At 42.2% G+C, this 12,093-nt stretch overlaps 1 protein-coding gene across 3 annotated transcripts in view; it reads left to right on the top strand.

Annotated features, from left to right (window-relative positions):
- The window catches only part of dock11 (dedicator of cytokinesis 11), a 61,538-nt gene that overhangs the window by 35,186 nt on the left and 14,259 nt on the right, over positions 1 to 12,093 (top strand). For all 3 annotated transcript variants that reach the window (XM_061912767.1, XM_061912765.1, XM_061912764.1), the window contains 9 exons: positions 412 to 532; positions 613 to 679; positions 782 to 829; positions 900 to 1,045; positions 1,276 to 1,391; positions 2,969 to 3,106; positions 3,193 to 3,375; positions 3,437 to 3,550; positions 3,630 to 3,845. In XM_061912767.1, the coding sequence (XP_061768751.1) occupies positions 412 to 532; positions 613 to 679; positions 782 to 829; positions 900 to 1,045; positions 1,276 to 1,391; positions 2,969 to 3,106; positions 3,193 to 3,375; positions 3,437 to 3,550; positions 3,630 to 3,845 (1,149 nt within the window). The remainder of the gene's footprint in view (positions 1 to 411; positions 533 to 612; positions 680 to 781; positions 830 to 899; positions 1,046 to 1,275; positions 1,392 to 2,968; positions 3,107 to 3,192; positions 3,376 to 3,436; positions 3,551 to 3,629; positions 3,846 to 12,093) is intronic.

The raw sequence follows: 12,093 nt of genomic DNA, 5'->3' as shown, positions 1-12,093 counted from the left end.
CTTCTTGCTACTCCTTTTTGTACATGTTTTAGTGAGCAACTGGAAATGTGATCAATCAAACTGCGATTGATTGTATGCATGTTCAAAATAAACTAACAATCATATTTATAAAATCCATACTAAATGGTGCAACCATTGTGACTTTGCTTGGAGATCAAATACTTATTTCACTCACTCAAAATATAAATTTAATGGAAAACCTATATTTAATGTTTATTCTGTATTTCTACTAAAATGTACCATAAAAATGGTAATGCTTGTATCTTCACAAAATCAGCAGGGAATCAAATACTTATTTTGCCCACTTTGTCGACAATGCAAAACAATACAGTGGCTTTCTGTATACATTTTTCTGTTCAATAAATGCATTAGGAGTTGCAGCATTACATTTATATTGTAACTTTTTTGCAGCTGCAGAGACGTGGTTCGACCATGAGCAGCAGTCCAGGCCCCCCTGCTGGCCGTCTGGGACCATATGAGATTAAAGGCCTTCTGTTTGCCTTCATGCATGTTGCCAAGACTTTGTCAGATGGTGGGTCATGGTCGACGCGCTGCACGAGCCTTCTGTTGGAAAATAGAATTACAAAATAAATAAATAATGTTTGTCTGCAGATACTCTTATGGCCTACTGGAACAAAATTAGCCCTCAAGACATCATGAATTTCCTCAATTTGCTTGAGTGAGAAGCTTTAATATGATTTTGATGATATTGGAACTTTTTACTAATTGCCTAACCACGCTTCTTTGATGACATTTCTAATCACTTCCCATGTGCTACCAGGACTTGTCTGGTTCAATTTCGTTATGTTGGAAAGAGGAACATCAGTCGGTAAGATCTCACACTTTTCTGCCTCTGGAAATTTGAAAGATACCTTTATTATTATTTCTTTTTTTTATAGGAGTCAGGAGACAGGCATGTCCAAGCTCTTCTCGCCTGACAGGAAGTCGCAGACCATGCCAGCCATACGCTACAACCGGGCCAGCACCTTTCAGACTAAAATAAGCCAGTTTAATACCATGGAGTCCTCCTTGACTCTCAACATAGGTGTGGCGCACCATTTGTTTCAGCTGTACTGTTGATGTTGTTTAAGCAAGTTGAAGTACATGTTAACTCATGTTTGCTATACTTTTTCACCTGATTAATGTAGCACGTATTTCACCTGAAATTTAATTAAAACCCAAATGTTTCAGGGCTCCTGTCACATTGAGGTGTACATGCTAACACAATGTAGCTATGTAGAGTGCACAGTAACATAATGTGATTGTGTGGTCCAGGGACAGGGCCAACTGAAGCAGAAATTCATCACCAGGCTGTGCTTGAGGGCAACATCTCCACCGAGGTCTGTCTAAGTGTTCTGGATCTTCTTTCGCTTTTTACGCAATGTTTTAAGGTAAGCACTGACTCATCAGCAATAATTTTTCAACTAACTACTGTACATTTACGGTGTAACAAAGGGCTGCCTTTCCCTAAAAGCATAACGCGCACTGTGTGTAGTAGGCCCTTGCGAATATGGGGGCAGGGAAGAGGGGGGTCCCGTTTTGCTTGACAAAGCACGTATAAAATGTCAAATAATGAAAGACAGAGCACTTCATATGAAATTTTACCACACGTTCTTAGCCGCTTCCTGCTCCGTTACTGACAAGAGTATAATAGCACATTTTTCCATATAGTCACACAAGCTCCCGCACAGAAATAGTCCTGGTCTTTCAAGGCAGAGGTACCGGGCTCAAATTCCAGTCTGGTTGAGATGGGAAGGTTTTAATGATGTTAAAATTTATATTTTGCGCTACAAAAAATATTTATTGAACAATTTATTTTCCATGAGTGTGTTTGAGTTGAAAAACATGCATCAAATTGAATTCAAGTTTGAATAAAAAAGTATAATACTTGTTTCACTTAAAGTGTGAGCATTTTTTGTAATTGTGGCAGGGGACACCAAATACAATTCTGCTTTGGGCCACAATTGAGGCTGGAGGTGCCCTGATGTAACAGCATGCAAACTTAAACTGCTTGGGTTTTATTGATACTTCCAATCAAATATTAAAAAACACGGTGATCAGGTAATTTACTGATACTGTAAATACAATTCTCAAATAAGAACTATAACAATGAATAATAGTTTAAGGTAGGGATGTCCCGATCAACATTTTTGTGCTCCGATCTGATTTTTTGGCCAAAGATCTGATCAAAATTCAAGTCCCGATTCAATACTGTCATAAAGAAGTGAAAATGTTTGAAGGCAACTAATGAAAATAAACACAATAAATGTTTTTACATTTGTAGTATTGAATGCCACATACTGTACGTTTTTTTTCAACAAAATAAAGTGGTTAGTGCACAATAACTAAACAAAAGCAAAAACTACTGTTGGCTCCAATTTAAATCCTATTGGAATTGTCCTCAAAGTCTTCCTGTATCCAGAGACTTAATAAAAACGACTTGAAAAATTAATTTGTCATAAGATCAAAAACGATAAATGATTGCAAAACCTTCGACAGTTTCTTTCCTGTTCTTTCTCGTCCCGCCCACTTTGTTGTTTGTCTTTGATTTATTTCTCGTAATCCACACACAGGCCACATCATCGTCAGCACAAGCTACATCACTAGCATGTGTGTGTGTGTGTGTGTCTCATTTGAGCTCTATTGGAGAAGTTTTGTCCTTTTTTTTGCTCATTAACTGAATTATCAAAGTAACAAAATACAAATCGATGCTTTTTTCTAACTGAATTTATCGATTTACTCGATAAATCATTGCAGCCCTAACCGGGACACAGCTGTGGTTAAGATTGGCTGGGCTCAGCAGCACATCAGCCAATCACCGTTTAGTTAAAAATGGCAAATATCGGCCCAACTCTTTGGTCAACATGATACAATAATACTGACTGCTTTGTAATATTAATTCGGCATAGTTTGAGGGTACTTAAAACATTTTTCAACACAGGTATATTTTGTTGTGTGTCCTTGTCAGACCCAGCTGCTGGAAAGCGACGGTCACAACCCACTGATGAGAAAGATGTTTGACGTGTACCTGACCTTTCTTAAAGTGAGCCAATCAGAAGCCGCCTTTAGGCATGTGTTCAGCGCCCTGCGAGCATTCATGAACAAGGTTGGTTAAAGCACACAAAAGGGTCCAAGCAGGGTTGTGTAATTGATAAATTTAGAGTGGATTACACTAACGTGACGTCTCGCTAGTTCCCTTCAGTGCTATTCAAAGGTCGTGTGACCCTTTGTGAGCTTCTATGCTGCGAGGTGCTCAAGTGCTGTGTTTCCAAGATGGCCTCTTTGAGGGCCGAGGCCTCGGCGCTGCTCTACCTGCTCATGAGGAACAACTATGAATTCACCAAGAGGAAGACATTCCTGCGCACACATCTGCAGGTAAAGTCCAAGCAAGCCTAGCCTTTGACCCGCTGTAGTTCAACCTCAAATTCCTAAACAGATCATCATAGCTGTGAGCCAGCTGATTTCTGATGTGGCACTCAGTGGCAGCTCGCGCTTCCAGGAGTCACTTTCAATCATCAACAACTTTGCAAACAGCGACAAGTCAATGAAGGTAACGTTAGCTTGCTGTCTGTCGTCTTGTCTCACTGTTTTAGTAAGCTTGCATATTCAAGGATTGGCTTTAAATTTAGTCCACAGCGTTTCCCTCAGAAGTAAAGGGTCTTACGAAGCGCATCCGTACGGTGCTGATGGCCACGGCCCAGATGAGGGAGCATGAGAAAGACCCAGAAATGTTGCTGGACCTGCAGTACAGCTTGGCCCGGTCTTACGCCACCACCCCCGAGCTAAGGCGGACATGGCTGGACAGCATGGCCCGTGCCCACCTCAAGAATAATGATCTCTCAGAGGTACAAACATCATCTCAGCATTCAGTTACTGGGCCAAATAGCCTAAATATAACCCCAGCAATATTCTGCAGCAGGGTTGTAACATTACAAGTATTCCTAATCTGATTTTTTTAGTACGGTATGGTACAGAATGGTACAAAGCCGTACAGAGTTCCCACATTGTACATATGAGTTAAAAAAACAGGAAGTAAACCTTCCCATAGTTACGTGTCCATTAGGTAAACAAATACAGTGCAGCCTACCTTTTGTCGAGTGGAAGTTATGGCGAGCTATACAGTAGTTCCTCAATTTACGAGCTTAACTCAGCTCTTGACCATTATCTTATCTACTCTACCAGGAAAAAAACCTGAAAGTGTAAAAAGACATGCATGTAATCCGACTTTGGAAAAAATACTCAATTACCTCAATTCAACAGTGAACTAAGTGCCATCGACTTACATCGAATACATTTTAGCAACTTTTCGTACAAAAGTTGAAACTGGACGTAAAAAAATTGTCAATGTACAAAAATGAAAAGTTGGAACTGGAAACCACCTTGGTTAAACTCAGAAATACTGAAACTTCTCAAACAGAAAGCTTTAGCCCTTAAGTTTTACAGAACATCAAAGACCCAGCAAACAAAACTACAATTAATGCAGATTAGAAATGAATGTACTGTTGTAAGACGTAAAGCTAAAATGGATTACTGTACTTTCAAAATCAAATAACTCAAGTTGCCTCGAACCCTAAAATGTAATGGAAAATATTTAAAAGCATAACTGGTGAGTATAAAAAGTACAACCCAAACCAAATTCAGATCAACTTCAATGGAATTCTTACGACTGAACACAAAACAATTGCAAAGGCTTTCAATAACTACTTTATGACATCCATAAAAGAGTGGGCATCTCAATTTACAACCCAAAATCATATGGCAGAAACTCAATCTCTATAATCACATTTTGCACACATTTGCCGAAATCTCACAGATGGAGATCCGTCAAACTTTGTTTCTTAATTCCCATTCTCATGATATAAACAGACACAACAAGCTGTTCAGTAACTGTCAACATGGCGTTAGCTTTTGCTTCTGTTTATAGGCCTCAGGGAAGCTTTCCACAGTATTATCAGATATTTCCAAATAAGCTAAGCCCAGTTCATGTTTCTTCATCTTTAATTCAACTACTCTAATCCTATCTCAGCAACAGATCGCAGATAGTCAAGGTTGTACATGCAAAATTACCACCTTTTGATTCCAAAATGAGCGACACAGGCCAGTTCTCTCGGTCCCTTACTTTTTCTTCTTCACATCAATTATCTCCCTCTTGTCTGCTATTATTAAAATTGTTTATTGTATGCAGATGACGGTCATCTTATACTCTGATCTAAAGGCCTACTGAAATGAGATTTTCTTATTTAAACGGGGATAGCAGGTCCATTCTATGTGTCATACTTGATAATTTTGCGATATCGCCATATTTTTGCTGAAAGAATTTAGTAGAGAACATCGACGCTAAAGTTCGCAACTTTTGGTCGCTAATAAAAAAGCCTTGCCTATACAGGAAGTAGCAGACGATGTGCGCGTGACGTCATGGTTGTAGGGCTCCTCACATCCTCACATTGTTTATAATCATACTCTCCAGCAGCAAGAGCTTTTCGGACCGAGAAAGCGACAATTTCCCCATTAATTTGAGCGAGGATAAAAGATCCATGGATGAGGAAAGTTAGAGTGAAGCACAAAAAAAAAAGAAAAGGCGACGGGTCCAGGATAGTTCTGGAAGATCCCTTATCTGCTCATTGTTTTAATAGTGCTTTAGTGAGATTGTAAAATCATACCTGACATTCGGAGGGCTGCGGTGAACGCCAGTGTCTCTCAGAGGAGCCAAGATTACAGCTACCTTTTTCAATCAATCAATCAATCAATGTTTATTTATATAGCCCCAAATCACAAATGTCTCAAAGGACTGCACAAATCATTACGACTACAACATCCTCGGAAGAACCCACAAAAGGGCAAGGAAAACTCACACCCAGTGGGCAGGGAGAATTCACATTCAGTGGGACGCCAGTGACAATGCTGACTATGAGAAACCTTGGAGAGGACCTCAGATGTGGGCAACAGGATGAGCTGCAGGATGAGGTCGCATAATCAACTGAAGTCTCCGGTAATAGCCGACATCATATCACAGTTTTCCCATCCAAAAACTTGCTGGTTGACGTGGAGAAACATGTTCGCTTGACCGCTCTGTGTTAAAGCTTCACAACAAAGAAACACCGGCTGTGTTTCGGTGCAACATCAGCTGCAATCCACCGTTTTCCACCAACAGCATTATTCTTTATAGTCTCCATTATTAATTGAACAAATTGCAAAAGATTCAGCAACACAGATGTCCAAATTACCGTGTAATTATGCGATGAAAAGAGACGACTTTTAGCCCTGTGTGGTGCTGGGCTAATATGTCCGCTACAACCCGAGACGTCACAAACACGCATCATCATACGCGTCATCATTCCGCGACGTTTTCAACTAGAAACTCCGCGGGAAGTTTAAAATTGTAATTTAGTAAACTAAACCGGCCGTATTGGCATGTGTTGCAATGTTAAGATTTCATCATTGATGTATAAACTATCAGACTGCGTGGTCGGTAGTAGTGGGTTTCAGTAGGCCTTTAAATCCAAATACAACTATCTCTAAGCTGTCACTTGATTTTGAAAACTTGGAGATATGGTTGAGGGATAACCACCTTACAATCAATATACAGAAAACTGAATGCATGCACTTTCACTCACTCAGGAAGCTTTTATCTATATCTAATTCATTAGTTCTTGCCAATCAAACACTCTACAACAACAACCAACAACCATCTTGGTGTGCTTCTGGATTCAAGTCTCTCATATAGAGAGCACAGCTTAAACCTAACAAAAAGCTGCAGCAAAAACTTAATTTTTACAACAAAATCTGTCACTTTTTATATCTGAAAGCTATTTAAATGCCATAACCCTGTCAACTATATCTGTCTGCCCATTGGGACTCTTACCACTAATGATGTAATAGAGCCTGTGGCAAGGCTCTATAACAGAACTTGCAAGATTCATAAAAGTATTTCCAGTTGCATCCAGTGTACTGCACTGTGTCAGGTAAATGCTTTTACTTTCCCAAATTCTATACATTTTTATGCGATTAATGTTTACTTTTATTTAAAAATAACTCTCTATGTCAAGCTCTGAGTGCTCTCATTCCGACCGTGAGCACTGGGCACGCCCGGATCACAAGATCATGCTTCGCGGAAATTCTCCATGTCCCGGCTTTTAAAAACAATTATAGGAAAAAGTATTTTTTTATACCTTCACTAAAGTTTAGAAACAGTATTCCTATCCAAAGTAGGACAAAATAATTGTTTTCATAATTCAAAAAAGAATACAGAAGGTCTCTGTTGAACAGTTTCTCCTGTGAGCATTGATAGAACTGGTCTGAAGTCTGTGTGGATCAGAGTCGTGTATACAGAGAGTATGGCCAACTCTGTTTCAGGCGATCTCCTTAATGATTGGTCAAAAGGCACTTATGTGACTACAGGGCGCCTGACCACTACCAACTTTGAGCTGATCCTATGTGCTTGTGGCGCATCCTTGTTAGTTTTTCGTAGTGTAATAATGCCCTGTTGTGCACCCACAAGAATTGTAGAAAGTTAATCCAGCGCTTTCCCCACAACCGGGAAAGAAGACACCTATGGGAAGTGAAACGTTTGCTGTCAAACACCGGAGAACCACCAATTACAATATTTGTGCGAGGTAAACACACAACACAGAGAACACACAGATGCAAATCCACATAATTACAGAATAAATTAATACATTTAACAGATGGTTTGAGATTGACTGACTATCTTTGATTCTCAGAAAAAACAAAAATAATGCAATTCGGTAACAGTAGGATAGGACAGGATAGATTTGGATATACTTTTATTTATCCCACAATGTTGAAATTACTTTGTTGCATTGTAGGTATTTACATACATTAACAAAAGTGAAAAGAGTAATAAAAAACCAAAAAAATATTAATAAGTACTACATATTGCTCATTAACATGTATAGATAGAAAATAAAATGCAACAAAAAATACTAATATTCATATTGCACTCCACTGAAAAATATCACAGTAATCACATTGTTGTAAAGTCTTATGACTGTGGGCAGGGAGGAACCGCGGTAGCGCTTCTTCTTGCACTGTCTAATGCTGAAGGAGCTGTTGGGCATTGGGTGAGATTGATTGGATATAATGGACGTCAACTTGTTCAGCCTTCTTCTGTCACCCACCTCCTCAATACTGTCGGGTAGGCAGCTCTCTAAATCAGTTTATTAGGTCTGTTCCCTCACCCCAGCAAAAGACCGCATAGAACAACGCAGAGCTTTGTAAAAAGGTGCGCAGCAGTGACCCACACACCGCGAAGGACCTCAGTCGCCTCAAGAGGTGTAGGCGACTTTGACCCTTCGTGTACATAGCGTTCAAATTGTGAGTCAAGTCCAGTTTATTGTTGAAGTGAACACCGAGGTATTTAAATGAATCCACTATTTCTGTATCTGAACCCTGGATGTTCACTGGTGTTGAGCTGACCGCTGGAAGTCAATCACCAGCTCTTTTGTTTTACTGGTGTTCAAGTGCAGGTGCTTACGTGCACACCAGTCAACAAATCCTGAGAAGACTTCTCGGTATTCCTGCTCGCTCCCCTCAGACACACAACCCACCACTGCGGAGTCGTCCAACAACTTCTACAGATAGCAGTGGTTGGAACAATGCCTGAAGTCTGAGGTATAGAGCGGGAACAGGTAAAGTGAGAGCAAGTCTCTTGGGAAGCCACCTGTGCTGCAAACTACCACATCAGAAGAACACTCATGCAGCCTCACGTACTGCGGCCTGTCACATAGGTATTTAATGATCCATGCAGCCAGGTGATGGTCCACTCTCGCCTCTTCCAGTTTCACCCGCAGAAATGCTGGCTGGATGGTGTTGAAAGCACAGGAGAAGTCAAAGAACATGACTCTCACAGCACTTCCCGCGGTCTTCAGGTGGGTGAGGGCCCGATGCAGCAGGTAGATGATGGCAGCATCCTTTGGCAGTGAGCAAACTGTCTGCGCGCAAAGGTGGCTGAGGATGATCCATGAGATGGGAGGTCAGAACAACAGGTCTGAAGTGGTTTGGCTCCTTGGTATGAGGTGTTTTAAAGGATTGTAACAACAAAGGAGGTTTTTCAGAGTGTAAGAACTGTCAGACAGTATAAGAGAAAGTCAAACTTCAATACAAATAGATGGAGAAATATTAAAATACACCACATTTTGAGTGTAATAATAGATGAGAAAATTAAATGGAAATGTCATAAAAATATACAACATAGAGTGGCAAGAAACAAGTCAGTAATGAATAAAGCAAAATCACTCCATATCTCTACTGCTCGCCCGTGTTACCATGTCTGAATTATCATGCAGAAATGCGAGGAAATAACTACAAAAGTACACTTATTCACTTACCATGTTACAAAAATTTGATATACTTCACACAAAAGTCACATTTTATTTGCGATTGTTGGTCCAAATCTAATGAAGATTTCGGCAAAATTAAGATAAGTCATTTTTTTGGTCGTGTGAAGTTTTTTTAAATGTATTGTGCCGTTGGGAGTGTGTTACAGTGACTGCTGATTACTAAACATTGCATGAATGGAGCGTCAAAGAGGGACGCAAAATTATTCTTTAACGAAATAAAAGCATGTTTTATTGTAAGTTTATGAGCTGTAGTATGTTTAGAACTTTAAATAGTTGTTAATTTTTCTGACAAAATAAACAAAAAAAACAAGTCAAAACGGCAGCAATTGCATGCATCAGGGCACAGCCGCACACGTCCCTGGGAGCAGTAATGGCGCCTCTCGTTGAGTTGGCCATACTCTCTTTACACACGACTCTGGTATTGATGAGATGCAAGCATGATGTCTCTTGTTGCCTTATGTGTTTTTATTGGTTTGATTGTGTTTTATTTTATGCTGGAGAGCAGGAACCTGCTGCAAAGCTGTTTTTTACTGAGTCACGCCCCATTACTTGTAAAACAAGTGTTGCTTTAATATTTCCTGTTTAATAACTGAAAATGAAATGAACTCAAAACACTTGCATCTCAACTCCACGTCTCCTAGTTAAACAAACTGAAATCGATTTCAACATCCCAATTTTAGCATGTTACATGCCTTTTAAACTTTTGGAGAAAAATGTATGAAAAACAATACAATGGAATGCAATACAAACAACTAGAGTAGTTTTGTGAAGTAATGTATAATAATGTGCAGCATTTACTGTGAAGAGTAGACTTCAACGGTATCTCCTACAAGCTGCTTCTCCGCCAAACACCATCAGCAGGTTTCTAATGTTTTCATCGATAAATGCCTGCCGTATAGATACTATTATGACATCCTTGGCTGGCGTTAACCACTCATTCTGCTACCGTATGGTGCAGACTAGCAGTGCTACACTTAAAATTATTCGCCAAGTTAGCTCGCTACATACACTAATGTTTTTGATTGTCCATCCATCCATCCATCCATCCATCTCCTTCTGCTTATCCGAGGTCAGGTCGCGGGGCAGCAGCCTAAGCGAGGAAGCAGCCTAAGCGAGGAAGCCCAGACTTCCCTCTCCCCAGCCACTTCGTCCAACTCTTCCCGGGGGATCCCGGGGCGTTCCCAGGCCAGCCGGGAGACATAGTCTTCCCAACGTGTCCTGGGTCGTCCCCGTGGCCTCCTACCGGTTGGACGTGCCCTAAACACCTCTTTGGGAGGCGTTCGGGTGGCATCCTGACCAGATGCCCGAACCACCTCATCTGGCTTCTCTCAATGTGGAGGAGCAGCGGCTTTACTTTGAGCTCCTCTCGGATGGCAGAGCTTCTCACCCTATCTCTAAGGGAGAGCCCCGCCACCCGGCGGAGGAAACTCATTTCGGCCGCTTGTACCCGGGATCTTGTCCTTTCGGTCATGACCCAAAGCTCATGACCATAGGTGAGGATGGGAACGTCGATAGACTGGTAAATTGAGAGCATTGCCTTCCGGCTCAGCTCCTTCTTCACCACAACGGATCGATACAACGTCCGCATTACTGAAGACGCCGCACCGATCCGCCTGTCCATCTCACGATCCACTCTTCCCCCACTCGTGAACAAGACTCCTAGGTACTTGAACTCCTCCACTTGGGGCAGGGGTCTCCTCCCCAACCCGGAGATGGCACTCCACCCTTTTCCGGGCGAGAACCATGGACTCGGACTTGGAGGTGCTGATTCTCATTCTGGTGGCTTCACACTCGGCTGTGAACCAAACCAGTGAGAGCTGAAGATCCCGGCTGGATGAAGCCATCAGGACCACATCGTCTGCAAAAAGCAGAGACCTAATCCCGCGGCCACCAAACCGGAACCCCTCAACGCCTTGACTGCGCCTAGAAAATTTTGTCTATAAAGGTTATGAACAGAATCGGTGACAAAGGACAGCTTTGGCGGAGTCCAACCCTCACAGGAAACGTGTCCGAGTTACTGCCGGCAATGCGGACCAAGCTCTGACACTGATCGTACAGGGAGCGATACCCCATACTCTCTGAGCACTCCCCACAGGACTTCCCGAGGGACACGGTCGAATGCCTTCTCCAAGTCCACAAAGCACATGTAGACTGGTTGGGCAAACTCCCATGCACCCTCAAGAACCCTGCCGTGAGTATAGAGCTGGTCCACAGTTCCACGACCAGGACGAAAACCACACTGTTCCTCCTGAATCCGAGGTTCGACTATCCGGCGTAGCCTCCTCTCCAGTACACCTGAATGAACCATACCGGGAAGGCTGAGGAGTGTGATCCCACGATAGTTGGAACACACCCTCCACCCCCCCTTCTTAGAGAGAGGAACCACCACCCCAGTCTGCCAATCTAGAGGTACCGCCCCCGATGTCTACGCGATGCTGCAGAGTCTTGTCAACCAAGACAGCCCCACAGCATCCAGACCCTGAAGGAACTCCGGGCGGATCTCCTCCACCCCTGGGGCCTTCCGACCGAGGAGCTTTTTAACTACCTCAGCAACCTCAGCCCCAGAAATAGGAGAGCCCACCACAGATTCCCCAGGCACTGTTTCCTCATAGAAAGACGTGTTGGTGGGATTGAGGGCGGCTTCGAAGTATTCCTTCCACCGATCCGCAACATTCGCAGTCAGGGTCAGCAGAGCACCAGCCACACCAGTGCACGGCTTCCCCTTCCTGAGGCG

Source organism: Nerophis ophidion, linkage group LG10 (assembly GCF_033978795.1).
Source record: "Nerophis ophidion isolate RoL-2023_Sa linkage group LG10, RoL_Noph_v1.0, whole genome shotgun sequence".
NCBI classification, from domain to species: Eukaryota; Metazoa; Chordata; class Actinopteri; order Syngnathiformes; family Syngnathidae; genus Nerophis; species Nerophis ophidion.
This window is presented reverse-complemented; position numbering and strand designations above follow the sequence as displayed.